Here is a 19,498-nt window from a genome sequence, read left to right as displayed (position 1 = left end):
TACTATTTTCAAGGAATTATTTCGTTACTTTTTAGTGTACTGTTTTTTTGAGAATATTTTGTATTTGGTGTGTTTTGTTTTGTTTTTAGTGTATTTTGTTTGGAAGTCGGTTTTTTTAACACGCCAGTACAATCTCTATCAAGAATTTTATAATTATTCAAAGTGTACCTGAATGAAATATTTCAAGTAATTAATCCTCCTTTCTTATTTCAGACAATTTATTAATACCGTCTACTGTTAAAACATAAAAATCTTTATCTTCTAAATTAAAACAAAATCTGTTACCTTCCAGAGCAAAAATAATATTAACTTTCAAATATAACTGTATTTTCAGGACTTCATATGAAATACACAAGGTTGAAAAGCATAAGAATTGTTCTTATGCTTTCTGTAAAATACAAATATTTGTGACTAGCTTTGGCCTGCCCGTCCGCGTGGTATTTAAAAAAACAATAGTATGTAGCCTATGTGTACTTCCAGACTATGCTCTATATCTATGCCAAATTTCATCTAGATCCGTTCGACCGTTTAGGCTACAAACTCTAACAAACATACATCCATCTAACTTTTTGCATTTATAATATTAGTATAACAATAATTTACCTGCTTTAACAAATTGCCGCGTAAACTCAGAACACGAAAAGTTCCAAACCATTCTGAACCTTCCAACTCTTTAACAGCAGATATACTGTTATTGTCTAGATATAAATCTGCAAGCTTCTTATACTGAGGATTCTGGATTATCATTCTTATAGTACTTATCTGGAATATTTAAATTTTTATTATAAACTAGCTGTTTCTCGGGACTTCTCCCGCGTGAAATAAAAAATAAATATATAGCATATGTTACTCATTGATAGCTTTTTACTGTTGAAAGAACTGTCGAAATCGGCCCAGTACTATCTGAGTTATTTCAATACATACAAAAATACAAATCTTTCCTCTGTATAATATTAGTATGGATTAGTATATACAAAGCGATGTTACTAATCATGGTAATTGACATCACACATTTTGTTGATTTTTTTTTATCTTATCATATGTTCTGTTGTGCTTTCTTGTTTATTAGACCTTGAAATTTATTAGTAGCCTTTATTTTCATATATATAATAATATATTCTAAAGAATTCTGTGTATTGTCTATGACAAAATTAATATTATGTAAGTACTCGTTGGAAAATTTTCCGATGCTTGTAAAAGCCGATACCAACGGGTGGTAACGTGTTTATGACAGTAGAAAACAATTTTACTCGTAAATACGCAGGGGTTGTTAGAAAAAACAGGAATGATTTTTTAAATTACGTTTGTATTATGAATGAAAGAGAATTTTGTGTTACATTTTTAAATACATCAAAAGTTACAAACAAAAAAAATATGTTCCTTGTTTATTTGAATTTAAAAAGGTATTACTGCAAATATACTTTTTTATTTTATTTTAATTGGAGCCCCAGTTGTTTCCTTGTTTTACGAAAAAAAATAATTGGATTAATTAACAATAAGTTACCTTATTATTTTCGAGCCTTAGGGTCGTAGTTCCGGGAGGCAACGTCGCCGGGGGCACTTCTAAATGTCTGTTGGAGCAATCGACCGTGATCATTGGAATCACAGCCCCTTCCAAGTCCGATACTACATGGGTCATCGCGCAAGCACACGGCTCTGGGCACGTTTGACGCACCATCTTATAAAAAAACAAGTGTTACTATAAAACTATTTGTTTATTAAGAAAACAGGGTCTGTTTTTTATTGAATTCAAAGAGGAGAATGCTCTCTATTTGTTTTTATGTTACTAGCTTTCGCCCGCAACTCCGTGCGCGTGGAATTAAAAAAAAACGAAAGTGAGTAGCCTATGTGTTCTTCCAGACTATGTTCTACCTCTATGCCAAATTTCATCAAGATCTGTTCAGCCGTTTAGACTACAAACTCTAACAAACATCCATTTAAACTTTCGCATTTATAATATTAGTGAGATAGTAAGATTGTATTCCCGACATTGTGAGTATGGTAATACTCACATATGTCGGGAATATGAGTAAAAGAGTATTAGATTATAAGAAAATCGTTAAAGCCCAATAATGTAGTATTGCATTATGTAGAGTGGGTAGAGGCAATCGGTTTCCTAATTACAATTCTCTGTCCCTCGTGAATTGTATCATACCGAAAGTAAGTTTATTATTTTGCTACTACTTTCGGTTCGCGTGGAATTAAAACAAATAAAAGTGAGTAGCTTATTTTTTCTTCCAACTATGCTCTACATTTATGCCGATTTTCATCGATATCCCTTTAGGCGGAAAACTATAGTAAACATCTATTCTTCCATCTAAACTTTCGCATTTATAATATTAAGGCTCCTAACTAAATTTATTAAAAAATACTGAACAATCCGTATCTGTCTATAGCATAAACATTACGATACAACGCAGAAGTATCTGGATCTTGTTTTATAGGAAATTATGATTTATATCCCGTAGCTTTACTATTTATATTATGTAAACACGACGCTATTTCAGACGTGCCAAACGCATTGCACATAATGTATGACAATAAACTTAAGTACGCTAATTTTCCGATAACGACGCTTCAATAAACCTAAAAATAAAACCATTTGCGTAATGATCAGTAAACTGTGACGTCACCAACCATGTCCGATGAAACGATTTGTAGGAAATTTGCGAAACATGAACAAATACAACAAAGGCGAAGGACACTAATGACTATCCAATTAGTGTATGAAGACCTGAGTATAAACCCCTTTATATATCTTATATTGTTTCACGCTTTAATATAAATAGTAAAGCCGAAGTTTATTTGAACGCACTTCTATCTGGAAATATCAATTGGAACGACTAGAATTAATAGTTAATAGATAGTTTAATTGTGTATTATCAAGCAGGATCAAAACGTTATGGTCAGACTACGAACCTTATGAATCGTGCTGAATGATATATGATAAGGGAAGGAATAAATGATAACGCAGCCAATAGATTTGGGAAAGAATTATAAATAAATATTTTAAATCCCATATATCTTTACATCAGGTATTCGATTTTTTATTAAAACTTTTCTAAATATAACAATGGACATATCATTAAAAGTCTGTATCGAAAATAGAACTGCGATACAAACTAACTAGTTAGTAATAGTTAAAATTCAACTAGCAAGATTATTTTTAGAGGTTACTAATAAACAAGAGGACAAGTAGCATCGCTAAAATAGAATATGAAAAAAAATCCCTTTGTGAATTGCGAAAATTGCGATAACGGACATAGAACTAAAAAATACCCTAACCTTGTATACAGCATCAAGCCTTGTAGAAACAAAATCGAAATACGAAAATCGTTCATTGCTCCTACTATTCAAATTAACATAGCATTCCATATCTTATCGTACTATCATAAATATTTATTATTGCGACTTCGATATGTGCAGGCTCTTTGTACTCTTTGTCAAAAGAATTATTGTTTGCAAAGGCTTATCAAAGGCTGAGTTGATGAAAAGTTGACATAGTGGACAACATAATGTGGTCATAATGATGAACTGAATATTTACATTATGGTAACGCGTAGACTAGCGCTTGACCATATTCCTGGTTAACATTACTATCATGAGATCGAAAAATGGTAATTGCTTTGTAAGTCAGCAGACAAGAAAGTACGGGACTAGTAAATTTGACAAACTGAAAGACAAACGATGTATATAGATTGATCGTTTTATTTCATTGACAAGTAATTTATTTCGCTCTGTATTACTTTGACATTTCATTTTAAATTTAGTAGGGATGGGTTGTGTAAAATCAGTCATGAATCTTATCGGTAATTATTTAAACTGAATATCGATAGTTCTAAATTTTTCGCTATGCGTGTTTGTTTCGTCACTACGATACCGATCTATTAAATATGGCGTTTGCCTTCATAGAAATCAAATTCGATAATTCATATACGTCATTTATCAAACTAATCTATTTTATTTAGACAAACTATAATCCTCTGTATCACTATTAGTATTATCCGGAAGTGGATAATGATAACTGTATAGTTATAGTTACAAGAATGGAGTTTTCTGTCAATAAAAGTTACTCAGGAAATGATGTTGTCACTTTTTAGTGTATTTTGTTTGAGAATATCACTTTAATTCGTTTTTTTAGTTGCCAAAAGGAAAATTATATTCGTAAGATATAATTCGATGTGTCCTAATCTGTTTCCTACTTAATAAAAGTGGAGTGCCTGTATGTCATATCGAATAAAAAAAACTCTATAATCCGCGAATCTGATATCGAAAATCCGATTTTATAAATATTGATCTGTCTGTCTGCAATCTTAGTTCTATCATCTCCGGAAGGACTATATCGGGACTATTTTGACGGGATGCTGGCGGGACGATAGCTTTTTTAGCAAGCGGGAATATGGTAGAATTTTTTAAATTCCGTTCTGAGGAAGTCGTGGGCCACCTCTATAACATGAATAGTTTTAACTAAACCAGTTTAGTTCGGTTGAGCTTAACTCGTTAACGACAGAAATCAAAACAAAAGAGCATTACCTTTATGATATCCATGACTTTATGAAGAGGTTTTCCTTTATAAAGCCTTTGATTGCAAATTAACTGATAATAGTCGACGATACGTGTTCTAACAGTACTGTTATCTTGTTCTATTGCCAGCCAGTCTAATCCACCATCGCTACAGTCCCATTTATTATCTAAAACAAAAAATTTAAACCGAATTAAGAAACAAAATCTATAAAATGTCCAAAAAATATTTCATAAGTAACTTTATGATACGTTGGACTGTGCCAAATTTATTTATTTTGTTTATTAATTAGTAATAAGATTTTTTTTAGCAGTATTCTTCTGAAAATATAGCGGGCGCACACCTTTGACTATCGTGTGATTGCGCGATTGTCGATAGTTGCGTAGCAAATAACACTGTTTAGTTACATAACTAAAATCGAGTAGTGTTCGCACCGCCATATGAGCTCATAAAAATCCAAACGCGACTAAACAGTTGTGCGATAGTTTAGTCAGTGTGCGCACAGTCTTCGGCATTAGATACGATCAAGATTTAGATATGTCTAAATTTTTTAAAATTTGAACATATTTAAGTCATGTATCTTTTTTTTGGAGACCATTAACATATTATAAACCAAACACATACAATGTACTTACTGTTGAGATGCACCCGCTCTAATAGCGGAGGCTCCGTTACCATAGCAACGCGGATATGTCTCAATTCATTCCCTCTTAAATCCAACTCTCGGAGTTCTGACATCCTTGACACCAAGTCGGCAGGAACTTCCCAAAGCGATGTCAATCCATGTAGACCAATTTTCTGTAAAAAAAAACTAATTAAGACTCTTCCATGATTTTTGTTATATATATAAATGACATGTAGGTAGTTACATTTATTTTTAAAAATATACAGTTACATACAAACATCTTTTCTCTAATCATAAAATTGCCAGTTACCGTTCGGAAAATCATAAATCTTGTACACATCACAGACATTTTTAGTGAACTATAAATAAACCTTACGAAATTAATCCTCTTGATATAGAAAACTTAATAGAAACTGTAATTTAAGAGACAAATTTTCAAGAAACAAACTTTGCTCTGGACAAAATGTATTTCATTATAAAGAAGTTTTGAATTACAACCTTTAATACTCGTTTATAAATTATTTTAGATATAAAAGCACATCAAAGGACCTTTTTGGATTCCAGAAACTTATCTTAACAAATTAAACACAAACTTAACTTTTAAGTTAAGTTTTAATTGGACACGCTAAGTAGTAGGCAGTTTGGCATTTGCGTAGTTGACTATAAAAAAAAAACAAGAAATAACGAAATCTTTTAAGAATTTAATATTAAATAACAATACGACAAGGAGAAGTAGACAGGATTCAAATATATAGCACCTAATATAAACTTCTAGTTTGATTCCCCGGATTCAATATAACAATGTCTAGTGTCGGCGTAAGGGTAGGGCGAGGTGGGGTGGGTGCCTAGGCCGCTAAAATTAAAGGGGGAGTCACAGGAGTATAACGAGGTGCTAAATGCGTTATCGTATAGTTTTGTATAGCACAGAAATCTCGCCCAGGGCGCCGGTAATCCTAAAACTGGCCATAACAGTATCATTCTGTACGCAGTATAGCTGTTGCTCGCTACTTCGCCCGCGTGAAATTAAAAAATATAGTTACTTACTAATAACATAGCTTTCTAATGGTGAAAGCTTTTTTTTAATCGGCCCAGTAGTTTTTGAGTTATTTCAATACATGGAAAAATACACAAATATAAAATACAAATCTTTCCTCTTTATTATATTAGTATAGAGAATAGAATTGTAAAAGTATAGATATAGGTTTAAGGTACCTTACAGTTGTCACAATATATGTACATATTAAGACAAAAGTAATTAATCGAGTTAGGCCTATCTCATTAGTGGTTCCAATCTATTTCAAATCCTCAATCTAAGCTCATTTCATTCTTATCTGCTTTCAATTTGTTTCCATAAATAGCTCAAATACGAAACAATTTAAATCGTAAGATTGTATTGAAAATGAAAACAAGAAAACTGCTGGTATAGATATAATATCTAATTGATAAAATTCAGATGAACAAACAACGTAGAAGGTCCTCGATTATCAAAATCCAGACAAAGAGTATGTACTTGTAATATAAATGTAAATGTATTAAGTACGTAACACCCTAAGGGAGCTGAAAGTACGGGGAATAAGATACACCTATTTCATCCCTACAAAATCGGAAAACTGTAAAAGGAAATATTGATTACTTTTATCTTGAGTTGTTTAAAGACAATATTAGTACAAAGTAGAGATTTTTGCTACTAGTTCCATTGACTAATTTATTGAACAACTAGTTGTTGCTAGCGACTTCACCCGTGTGAAATTAAAAAGCGATAACGTAGCTTTCTAATGGTGAAAGAATTTTTGAAATCGGACTAGTAGTTTTTTAATACGTATAAAAATACAAATCTTTCCTCTTTATAATATTAGTATAGATAATATAGATTGAAACATCATTCAATTAAAGCAATTTTTAACTTTATGTGCGTTATAAAAAGTTTAAAATAGAGCTTACTTCAATCTTACTGGAGTCTTCAAAGCGTCCTTTGAAAGTTGTTAAGATCGAACAGTTGACGATCTCCAGAGCTCGCAGCGCGGGAAAGTGATGCTGCAAGCGAGCTACGTTCAAACACAGCCCCGGCCATTCCAATATTTTTAAATGTGTTATTTCATACCTAGCACAAACAATTAAATTGATAGTCACTAAAATAATACAACGTGATTCAGGATTAATTTCCTCGACTTAATAATGATAAGGCTTTTTTTTTAATTAGCTAAGAAATGTCCTGTCTGCAGGGGTGGTCACCAGAGTTTTCGAAGAATTTTAGCTCCGTTATATTATATACACCTCTTAATACTAAAAACGTTCTATGTCAAACATGGTAATATTTTCGCAAAAAAACATTACTCATTTGGTCAATTACTGAAATAACAAAATCCTTTGTTGTTCGTTTTCATCAAATTCAACGCTAAACTGATTACATAATGTTATTCCGTATGATTGTTTATCTAAAGTACCGGTAACAATAACGTAAACAAACTTACTTTACCGCATTAACCCACTCGCTTGTGAACCCTCCTTTACAAAACAGCCGGCTGTGATCCGAAACGCAATTCGCTGTTTTCATAAACTCGTACAACGAACAATCCCTTGAATACAATTCATTTCTTCTCCTCTGCATTACAATTGGTGTGCTCAGTTGAAATAATACAAATATAACTGTCGCCTCACATACTGAAAAAAAAACAATGTTATAATATAAAAACCAACTAAGAATGATCAACTTACAAGATTAGAAAAGAATAAATTTTACAAATATAATGTATCTAATAAGTGTAAGGGGATATGTAGGTACTTAGAGAGAGTTAATACTAGCAATTATCTGTGGTCGTTTAAAATGTACTATATGAAAAATATATTAAATAGTGAAATTAGTAAAAATAAGTAAATGAATAAGTTACCAAAAATAGTGAAAGATAGAAAAATAATAAAAAATACTGCTAACGGCCATTAAATCCTAAGTTTCTATTACGTATTCGTCCCCCTACTACCAATTGAATCGAAAATTAACATTATCAACAATAGTGGTTAATACTTAAAAAATAAAAAACGAAATAACTACTTAGATTGAATAGTTTTTTGTCAAAAAGAAATATGTGTTTATATATTTTTATTACTAAGACATCGCGTCCGCATCAACTTCTAAACATGGAACTCTTAAAGTGACTGTAATTGTGTTAACACTTTACGTCGAATATTTATGTTGTCTCGAAATATTATTCTCTATAAGTTCGTGACGAGGTTATTTGAATCGAATTAATCGTACTTAGTACCTATTATCTAGATTCAAACATTACTAAAATGTTCCAAGTTTTAACTTTAATGCAGAAATTGTTAAAAGTAATTAGTAGAAATAAATTGCCTTAAATCTTGTAATTTTAAAGTTTAGTGAACTGTAGCGTAGCATATAAATTTAGTCATTTTACTTTTAAATCAATCTAGTTATTTTAACTGTAATTTTTTTTTGTGACTGAATGGCCACTGTTTGTGTTGAAGAGGCATTTACAGATTCACCGGGCTTGAGGTGGCCGAGCGCAGATGGCGCTTAGCCTAAACCTCGTTTATGAGTAACTAAGCTCGAGGGCTCCCTAAGGAGCCTCGGCACGAGCTGTTACAATCATTACCGGATCGGAATGTAATTTTATTATTTTATATTTAATTTCACCAGTTTGAATTTAAATAATGTCCATAATTTCAATATTGTACCTCTGCAATATTTATTTTAATTTTAATGTCTCTTAACATATAATAATTAAACTTGTTAAATAATGTATAAGATAAATAATGTTATATTACAAATCAATAAAAGTGTTAAACACTCTGGCTTCCTTGCTAGGGAGAAGGAAAGAAAATACAGAACTTCTGGTGTTCTTGTCAACAAAGTAATTTTAACAAATATTTTCTTAACTCATCTTTACATACTGTCAAGGTATTTGTACACATAGATATTTAATATTTTATAGCAACGTAATGTGCTGTAAAAGCAGCATCACTGAAGAAAATAATGTAAATAAGTAAGAGATATTAAATCCCGCTCTCTAACATAAACAAAATATCCTGTTTAGGAATAATTTTCATCAGTTGTTACATATTTCTAGGTTATTATTCCGCTATCTTATGATCAAAGAATTATAATTAAACATTAGGATGTTTAAATTTATTATCATTTGTGCTAACAATCTGTAATAGACAACGTAATATTTCACTAACAAAAAATGATTATTCTATCACCGTTATCTATAAGTACAAAGAGTATTACATCAAGTAAATATTGTTTTTCTTGATTATGTGCAAACAGTTGAACCATTGAATGAATTTTAATAAACTTTTTACTATTAGAAAAGAGAATCATAACACAATAGTGGCAGAGCCGGTAATGACATCTGTTGCACGTATGGTCCGGTATGCCTGGTGTAATAACACGGCAACACAGAAGACGGGCGTGAAGTGGGAGTTATTCTATGTTTTGTCTGATAAGTGTGCGTGTCTGAAGCCTAATTTTAAACTTTTCCACCCTTATCGTACAAGGAAATGATGGGCAGAATAAGTGGATTTGCCAGGGAAAGAATGCGTGAGTAGGGGATATATTATTCGTCTTGTGCGTCCTCTACTCGCTTTATTAAAGGTAGGCACCGCTGCAAATATGCTTATGGGATTATGGGCACTTTGCTATTTTGGAGAATTTAGGTGTAAGTCACCCCTACATAGGGTAGGCTATGAGCCCCTCAGAGAGGACGGATAGTGAGCTGGTGATGATGATTTAAAATACAACTACGCGAATTAAATTTATAAGAACAAAAAATAAAATCTGTTGAGAACATTGATTTATCACTAACATAATTAAAACACAGAGAAAAAATAAATCAACTTAAACCAACGACAGGATTACAAGTATTAACCTTTTCAAAGAAATAATTCTGTGGAAAAAAAGATAATATATTTCTGTGTAGGTGTGAACGCAATGGAATACTAAAGCGCCCTAGGCCGTAGTAAATTAAATTGAGATATGTATAAGTACATAAAAAGATTGTCATGACAACCTTTTTTAAATTTTAAATTGTATTCAATTATTTGTAAATTTTTAACATACTTGTCAGCTTCATTTTTAAATATAAACTCTTTCGATTAAATGCGCTAAATATAATATAATTTCACTAATAAATCTATTAAGCACATAAGTATACAATTTTCATAACACGATCACAAACCACCATCTACATCACAATGAACATTTTACAATTCGCTCTTTGTTTTATGACTTTTTAGGTATAAAATATTTTAACAACGAAAAGTTTTTCGTGGAAATCGTTTTTCCCACCCCGAGTGAACGTAGCGCGTGGCCGACACGCAAGCCGTGACTGAAGATACGAACCTCTGAAAATGAAAATCTCAAACAAAGATGTAGGAAAATGACGGAACAACAATGCTTACATACCTATTTACCTTAATTTACAGAAAATTCTTTTTCCAAAAAATCTATTTACAAATTTTCTAGGAAAGGTGAAACATTTTTATTTTTTATTTATAGTAATTTGTGTAAAAAAAGACGTTTAATATTGTGCACGAAAACAAGAAATTGAACAAAATGTTTTAAACAGCTAATACGCGAATCACAAAATACCTATAACATGCAATATATTTTTAATCATACTAATATTATAAATGTGAAAGTTTACATGGATGGATGGATGTTTGTAGCCGAAATTGCTGAGCGGATATTGATGAAATTCGACATAGATGTAGACGATAGTCTGGAAGAACACATAGGCTATTTGCTTTCGTTTTTTATTCCACGCGGATGGAGTCGCGGGCAAAAGCTATTGTAAACTAACTTTTGCCCGTAACTACGTCCGCGTGAAGTAAAAAAAATGTCTATGCCGATTTTTATAGAGATCCGTTCAGCAGTTTAGGCTACAAACTCTAACAAACATCCATCCACCCATCCATCTAAACTTTATGTTTATAATATTAGTAAGATAAATTTGCTTCCGTTTAACAATGATACAAGACATACTTTTTCAGCATATAATCAAGTATTTACTTTAAACCAACAGAGATGTTAACCGTATCTTGATGCTGTAAATCATAAAACAACACGGGCCTAAAAGTGAATAAACGTATGTTTTAGGTTATGACAAACAGTCATTGTCAAAAAAGTTCGATGTAAATGATACGATTTATTAAAACGTTACTTTCATATTATATTTACAATGCGCAGCTGTTCACGAATAGTAGTTAATAATAGTTCCGACTAGCTGTTGTCCGCGACTTCGTCCGCGTGGTATTAGAAAACGTCCTAACTATATAAATAACAAAAAGCTACATATCCCTCGGGAACCGGACATTTCTCGGGGATGAACCTTATCCCTTGTGTACTTCAGGCTTTGTTTTATATCTGTGCCAAATATCAATAAGATATGTTGAACCGTTGCAGAATTATCGAGTAAACATTAAAAAAAGAAAATTAGTGAATCCCACGAGAACCGTACCTATTTCCGGGATAAAAAGTAGTCTATGTGTTCTTCCAGAGTATGCTCTATACCTGTGCCAAATGTCATGGAGATGTGTTTAGACGTTTAGGCTACAAACACTAACAAACATCCATCCAACTAAACTTTCGCATTTATAACATTAGTCAGAAGTAAGAAATATCAGTTAGAAGTAAGATTAGTAAGATATGATGGCTGATAGAAATGTATGGAAGAGAAGCACATTCTGTGTTTACCCTCCGTCGGGGTGAGGCCAAACTGATGATGAACTGTTAACGAATAGTAACCACACGTAAGGCTAAAAATATTTATTTGACACCTAATTACAAGATTTAGCAAACCATTAACATTTCGCACAATAGAGACATACGAGGTTTTTATTGGAAAATAAATAACTTAGTTCAAATACACTAATGTACCGAAACAAGGTTTAATTACGTCAAGTAAACATTGCAAAAACTACCATTTAATAGTATTTAATGAGTGCGCTGAATATACGAATCCAAGAATTTAAAACTCTTTAATTATCAGTATTTCTGGTAGGTTCTCGAAGTATAAATACGTAAGGATATCTTTCTGTACACTACATGGCGACCTACCTACGATAAGAAACAGTATAACACATTTATAAAGCTGGCTTCGGTGGGACACGGTATTCCGTGTGAACCTTACTGCGAGCGTCCTTATGTTGAGTCACTTAAGAACACTAAGCTCAAAAATCTAGCTCTAATTCGCCGACGACCGAGGAAAGAACCTTAGAAGTCCGTATCGAGAGGAAGGAGATTATTTCCTTCAGCTCGTTCTCGGAACTGAATGACTGTTATGTGGAGCTACCTCACAGACCCTCCCTCTAGTCGTGGACGTAACCTTGAGACCACAAACCTTAAGAAGGTCATAAACAACTAGTAACAAGAAATAAAAAAAAAACATGCACACGAATTGAGTACCTCCTTCTTTTGCGAAGTCGGTCAAAAAATAAGATATCTGCGTCGGCTTTCTTAGGTGCGACTCTTCCTTGGCTTGGAAACAGATGGTATGTAATAATGTACCAGGATTTTTACAAGCGCTCATACTTTAGACATTATCAGTGCCAGGATGTGGTTATGGTCCACACAATAAAACGGCCATTTGCCTCAAATGCGAACAAAGGGCGGTTCCAGGAGAGGAACAAACGGTTGCCAGATGCTAGTCGCAATAAAACTGCACCGACAAAAACGCGCGCGAGCAGCAGTTGCCTTCTTTTATTGCTTTACAAGTTCAACCTTTGCGCAAGGTCTTATTGTCAGGTGACCGACAGGTGTTTTTTAAAACAAGCTTATCGTAGCTTTTCTGGGCGGAGTTATTGATGACATTTCTGCAGATAATCCTTAAGTATCTTTCTATTACTATTTCAATCTTTTTGTATTTACTTATATAACAAAGAAGGGTTTTCCCGATACCATAAGAAGCATAAATCCTAATAATTTGACATCGTCCAATAATTTATACTATTTGGTTGTGTGCCGGAACTATTGCTCGACATATAAACAAATACTGTTATAAAAATGAAATTAAAACATTACCGAACTAATCAATTTTAAGGAATTTCTGTTCCATTGTTTTTTGTTATAACAATAAACTTGTGTATAGACGCGGGGATGGGAGTTTTACTTTCTTTATGCGATTCAAATTACTTATTGTTTAATCAAGATTACTCAAAAATGGTTGACTTTTGTATTATGCATATAGGGGTCAAAATTATCACAAAAGATCCCCTCTATTACCTCCTAACGGGAATACGTCTAATTACCAATAACCCTGTATAAGACACTAGCTGTTGCGTCTTGTTCAAAACTTCAAAATGTGCAGCCTGATTCAGGAACTAAAATAAAACGAGCAGTTATTATAACAACAACAAAAATTAAGGAAAATCACGAGCATCTTCGTGCGACTAAAACGCGGCCGGAGTTGGCTTGAGACACGTGACGTCATTCGTCACATTGATGTCACTTCGATGTAAAAAACAACATTGGTTCTCAGAGTTACCTATAGTCAAAAACGTGTTATAAATAACGTTAAATCAATACAACCACGACAGAATACACAATATTGTGTTGATGAAAATATTAAATCGGAAATATACACGACCAATATTTTATTTAAATTTCATTATTCCTCGTACAAATAAATGGTAATTAATGATCATTTTCATTTTTTTTTTATTTTAAAGCTAGTTTTGTTATCGTGTTCACAGTAAAATAATTCAAGATTGAATTTCTATATAAACTAACGTAAACGAACTGTGTATTGACAACACAGCGTCACTTGCTTTGACCAATAGCGTTGCGTTTTAGAACTTGGCGAGGGAATTTAAAAAAATACACTTTTTAATGATTATCTTTTGCTACTAAATCACAAAATATCCAAATAAATCTATACAGGTATGTTATATAGCAATGAAGTATACTTTTTATTTGATTTCATTTTATTTAACTAGATAGCATCGAGTACATATAACGTATTTATTGAATAATGGAAATATTTTTTTTTATCGTAATACTCTATTGAATTCCTTTCATGAACTAAGAAAACAGTTCTTTCCCTCCATAGTATAGTTAAACTGACCTTCACAGATATCCGCCGGACAGGTCGCATGGAAACGCCAGCGATTGCTTTGATCCATATTCGACTTGAAATATAGTACAAGCCCGCTCGGCTTATTCATAGTCTAAAATTTAAGTCAGTGAAAATGAAATATAACATTTAGATATGGCAATATATTTCAGTATAAATGATTCGGATGAAACAATGGGAAAACCCACGATAAGTAAATCCAAATAATAATAAGTTGAGCCAAATATCCCATTGTGGTCGCTTCTGTGTGGGGGGGAGAAGGGAGGAGATCCGATAGCTGCTAACGGCCGCACCGCGCCGGCAGCCGGCAGCCGGCAGTGTTGTTTGAATCATGCTTGAGGTATGATGTCTTACTACGTCTTAGTTTGTGAAAAGTAAACTTCGGTAAACTTTTTTCAAAGTTAACAAGAAATCAATGTATTTTAAGTTTGTGACAAATTGTGTATAAGTTTGTGCAGTAAAGAATATTGTTGGATTAATTGTTAACGTGAGTATCGGTATTATTTTGTACGCAAATTGGGACCTTTTGCTTATTGCATTGTTCTTATCATATGTACTATTAGCAGTAAGCACAAACAATTTTTATTGTCGTATACATTTTTGACGATATTCCTCTTTGTCTCCTTGACTTTTCTATCTTGTTCTGTTAATGAATAAAATTGAACTTGTAGTTCGTGTAAATATAAAAGTTAATGTGTATATGGTTACTTTAACACCTGCCACTGCATCGATTTTGATAGCATTTCAAAAGGGTTTATTTGTAACTGAACCTCAGAAGAGATTTATGATTTGAAAATTCTAATAAGACTCATATATTTTTATTTAAATATTATCAATTTCTAAGAAACTTTATGCTGGCATTTTTACGTTTGATATTATTTTTTTAATTAGACATTTGACAATGTCAATTTGACATAGTAACTCATTAAGCTTATTAAATTATAAAAGAAAAGCAATGTTTACGTTTTAAATATAATTGAATAGACGATATAGACAATTTAATAACCAATTGTGTTCACAATAATTAACTATTAACGGCGCTTTGGTTTATAAATAGTTGTAAGCTTATCTATTTATTAAATACTAGGTGTTGCTCGCGACCTTGCCCGCGTGAAATAAAAATATACCCATGTTACTCAGTGATAACAAAGCTTTTCAATGGTGCAAGAATTTTTGAAATTGGTTCAGTAGTTTTTGAGTTATTTCAATACATACAAAAATCCAAGATTCAAATCTTTCTTCTTTATAATATAAGTATAGATTAAAGGCGGAGGTCTCTTAACATCGTCTTTTTATGGCATCTTTTCTTATCTATCCTTTAAGACTGTCGAAGCGGTTTCTTTGTCTTACGTAGCTACCACGAAACTGTTACGTTCTATTCAAGCTAGCATATTAGCAGGCTATTGTTTGGGTCGTTTTGATTTACCATCGTTGCTCTTACGTGCGAGTTGGTCAGTTTATCCACATATTGTTTTTTTCTGCCTCTTCACTGTAGTTCCAATTTCTAGATTTTTACGGTAGTTGTTTAGTTTTTTTCTGTTATTCCACCTTCTGTCCAAGAATTAAGTTGGGCCTCCGGCACGCGAAATGCAAGTGTACGGATACCAAACCGCTGATACTTCTTTGTCTGAAGCCACACGAACAATTTCACTCTGACAGACACCACACAGCCACTATTTGGAATTTGAAGGAAAAGTAATACTTTACTTAAAAATAATAAAAGTAATACATAGCCCGGAAAAGAAAAAAGTATACTCTACGGTTACGAACCGGAAAAAAAAATTGTTGCCTAAGTGGTTAGGCAGATTTAGTTTGGTAAACGAAACATGCCAATAACATGTATTATTTTTGTTACGAAATGTTTTGCACTTATAGAAATGCTGCTCCAAGCGAGAACCTTCTGAGGCGTTTTACATTTTTTGCTGATGCCAATTGTTCCAATTTGAATTATTGTGAAATGCAGTAATTAACACAGAGCACTTTGTATTTATTAAATTGCTGCAGTAAGAACTTTAACATAAAATGTGTTGTTTTTCAAGAAATAGAAAACTGCAAGCTAAAAATATTGTAATTTAATACATTGCAATTCAAACCATTAATTCCAACTTGAATTTCAAATATCTTATTTTATTATTTCTTTTATATTACTATTTTATTTATCCGAACAAAGATCATTGACGCGGCTTGCATAATGAACTAGAGGATATTGTCACAAAACACAAAATGAGTAATAACTTCCCCCACCTAGCGCTTTCCGCCCACAGCCAGTCCACTAACACTATTTGTGACTTGGATAAGTTCATTTCTGTATTCGTCTTTGTTCCGTGTACATCGTCGCTCAAGTTTTTGGAATCCTTGCAAATTCGAGTTTCCGTCTGCTCGTGTTACACCTCGCATGTACTGATGCAATATGTGCTTTGCTTATTAATGATACCAACAATTGCCGACGTAAGATAGTTAATGTATTATTGAGCCGTTCAAATGAGCCATACAAATCACGTACTTAATCGTTAACAATAAATGTCCCAATAACCCGTTTTTAACGTTAGGATCGTTTTTAAGTATTATTCTGAAGACAGTCTCGAATAATAGTAACCTACCGTAAAAGTACAGTAACTTTTTGGTCAGCACTTGATTAACACCCTTACAAAGTTAATTCCAGTTACCAGTAAAATAGAGAAGAAAGCGAGTAAATTGTGGAATCTGTACCATAATTTAGCTTTATAGGAGTACTGAAGAAGTAATTTTGTTAGAACACTCTCTAATGGTTTCAAAAGATAGTAATAAACTCAATTAAATTTCAGGTTTAAATGGAAGGGATCCAAGATACTATCTTTATTATGGAACAATATAATTTTAATGCACCAATTAACGTAAAGATAATTTATGAAGATGATGATGAAGAAACAAGTGAAAGAATAATTACTCATAGAGAAAATGCCCAGGCCGATATAAGGCAAAGAGGAAATGTGCCATCTATAGCTGTAGAAAGCAATTTAGATACACAAGCACAAATGCAAACATTTAATCAAATCAATAGTAATGTTGATAATGAATTGTTAAATTTAGTCATAGATAACATGTCTGGTATTGTAAGAGTACAATTCAAGTTCCAGCAAATTAGTAAAAAGCTAAACACTGCTGAAATAGAAAGATTTAAAGTGAAGTATATAGAAATGAAATACTTCTCCTTTAAAAGATTAATGCGCGCAGCGAAATTTGTACTTATACCACAAAAACGTAATGAATTATTCATCCAAAACATTATAGCTAAAATTATACAGAAAGCAAAAGTAAATAGAAATATGTATTCGAAGGTTAGATCACTTTATGATGATTTAGTAGCATGGACAGAACAGAAATTGGCAACTGAGGAAAAAGACGTTGAAGCACAAAAAAACCTATCATTGATTGTACCATCAAATAATACCGCAAATTCTTGTCATAGAAAAAGGAAATATCCATGCAATAACATCCAACAAACAAATGCATCAAGAGAAATGCTTACAGACAACCGTTGCCAAATGAAAGCACAAAGCACTGAACAAAACAGATATCCTTTATTTGTTAATAATCCTTCTAGTAGTTTGATATATTATCCATCCAATTTGACAACGTACAACAATGCGCCAGAAAATTATTTAAGTAAAATCAACAGTCCAAATTCTGCAATCAGTGTACAAGAACAACATCATGTAACACGTACATTTATCGCTAATTCAACCATTGACCATCAAGAAACAATGCAAAGTCGTATTTCGCAAAGTTTAGTAGATAATTCATCACATTTAGAAAGAAATGCAGCCGATCGTCAAGATATTTCCCGAAGTTCTATATCAAGAGATAGCGGCTTTATGAGTCCTGAATTAGTTTTTTCTCCACAAGAGCCAACGGTAATATATTTGTAGAACGCTTTAAAATTAATAAGATTTTGAATTTGTTTAATAGACATTTATTTACAAAACTTTTTCTTCCAGAACACCAACTACCAAGATCCTCAAACAACGCTTATGTCGAACACTACCAGTAACAAGAGAGTAGGTTTCTGCCAAGTATGTGGAACACAAACGGATTTGTTATGCTTAGGTTGCTTCCAAATCTTCTATTGCAACGATTTGTGTCAGGTAATTACATTTTTCCTCCTCGCGTATTATATGACTAACATGTTAATATTTCTTGTTATAAATTTTAACTGTTTTGGTTTTTAATAGTCTATGCGTTAAATTGTAGAGGTTGTATTTGAACTAATGTTCTCAATTTAATTTTCTCTTTCAGAAAAAACATTGGCATTCGCACAGATTAACGTGTGTAAACATCACTAGTCACTTTAGTAACAGTTTCGCTTCTAACTACACATGAAAGGCAAGATGATTATTTTAAAATACTCTTTTTTTAATTCTAAGGTCTATTAAATTATTTCCTAATTGAAAACAAATGTTTAATAAGTAGACATCATGCTGATAAAAATATATATATTTGTTATAAAGTTACGATTACAAAATTGTGTTTTGATTTACTACCTACCACCTTCGTCAGATATAAAACATGACTAATATCCAATTAAAAAACTGAACAAAATTTACTTTTGAACAAGTACTAACATACGCATCTCCTAGGTTTGTACAGCGATACACGCTATGAGAATCACGTTTTTGGAAAACAATATACAATTACTCTAATAGAACACCGAGGAAGTTTTAAGAAGGATAACAATGGATAATTGGATAATAAAATGACACCCATAAGGCTTGGTATCTGAAGTTAACCGCGTCTCAAGTCACCACCACATATCCAGTTTTGCAAGTACCCACTTAATAATGAACTGGAACATTGACGACAAGAGTTTGTTGATATCCAATAAAATATAAACAAGGTATCAAGTTTTGAAGTTCGCGGACAATGTCAGTCAAAAACCCTGTACACCAGAAAGTCCTAAGGATAGCCATCAAGGTTACAATAATTGGATTCCCATAATCGTCGCGAGACTTATAATTTTTGTTGCCTACCGACACTGCGCCTTTCAACATCTTCTTGTATTCCTCAAAAGATTTGATTTTAGAACAAGAACGAATATTATCATGCAATTTTATGACATACTAGCTTTTCTGGTACTCCTTAATTGGAATTAAATTATAAAAACTTAACTTTATTGTTTATATTTTTAAAACTTTCAATTAAAAATATCAAAATCATAATGCAGAAAAGACAACAACCAATGGCAACCTGGGGTGGAATGTATTGATGAAGGTCTGTGTCCAACAA

General features: G+C 32.4%; 2 protein-coding genes across 5 annotated transcripts in view; one reads left to right on the top strand and one right to left on the bottom strand.

Annotated features, from left to right (window-relative positions):
• The window catches only part of LOC106107574 (protein singed wings 2), a 13,406-nt gene extending 2,938 nt beyond the window's left edge, over window positions 1–10,468 (bottom strand). For both annotated transcript variants that reach the window (XM_013288455.1, XM_013288456.1), the window contains exons 1-7: window positions 10,225–10,468; window positions 7,619–7,808; window positions 7,089–7,248; window positions 5,158–5,320; window positions 4,534–4,691; window positions 1,505–1,678; window positions 604–762 (exon numbers count right to left, since the gene is read on the bottom strand). In XM_013288455.1, the coding sequence (XP_013143909.1) occupies window positions 604–762; window positions 1,505–1,678; window positions 4,534–4,691; window positions 5,158–5,320; window positions 7,089–7,248; window positions 7,619–7,808; window positions 10,225–10,237 (1,017 nt within the window). In that variant the 5' untranslated portion in view covers window positions 10,238–10,468. The remainder of the gene's footprint in view (window positions 1–603; window positions 763–1,504; window positions 1,679–4,533; window positions 4,692–5,157; window positions 5,321–7,088; window positions 7,249–7,618; window positions 7,809–10,224) is intronic.
• Window positions 10,469–14,331: 3,863 nt separating this feature from the next.
• Window positions 14,332–18,680, top strand: LOC106107698. Of its 3 annotated transcripts, none has more exons than XM_013288678.1 (4): window positions 14,332–14,576; window positions 17,041–18,129; window positions 18,214–18,360; window positions 18,512–18,680. In XM_013288678.1, exons 2-4 carry the CDS (start codon window positions 17,047–17,049, stop codon window positions 18,593–18,595), a joined length of 1,314 nt encoding a protein of 437 aa, XP_013144132.1. In that variant the 5' UTR covers window positions 14,332–14,576; window positions 17,041–17,046; the 3' UTR covers window positions 18,596–18,680. The 3 variants fall into 3 exon arrangements, with proteins under 3 accessions (XP_013144132.1, XP_013144131.1, XP_013144133.1); XM_013288677.1 differs by having other exon boundaries at window positions 14,332–14,723; XM_013288679.1 differs by lacking the exon at window positions 14,332–14,576 and adding an exon at window positions 15,203–15,295.
• Window positions 18,681–19,498: the final 818 nt, after the last annotated feature.

Source organism: Papilio polytes, unplaced genomic scaffold (assembly GCF_000836215.1).
Source record: "Papilio polytes unplaced genomic scaffold, Ppol_1.0 DF821956.1, whole genome shotgun sequence".
In the NCBI taxonomy this organism is placed as follows: Eukaryota; Metazoa; Arthropoda; class Insecta; order Lepidoptera; family Papilionidae; genus Papilio; species Papilio polytes.
This window is presented reverse-complemented; position numbering and strand designations above follow the sequence as displayed.

Excerpts from the sequence above, each read along its gene's own strand:
- LOC106107698 (XM_013288678.1), top strand. The coding sequence starts at position 17,047 with ATGGAAGGGATCCAAGATACTATCTTTATTATGGAACAATATAATTTT. Across the intron at positions 18,130-18,213 it reads TTTCTCCACAAGAGCCAACG|AACACCAACTACCAAGATCC; the intron begins GTAATATATTTG and ends TTTTTCTTCCAG. Across the intron at positions 18,361-18,511 it reads ATTGCAACGATTTGTGTCAG|AAAAAACATTGGCATTCGCA; the intron begins GTAATTACATTT and ends TTTCTCTTTCAG.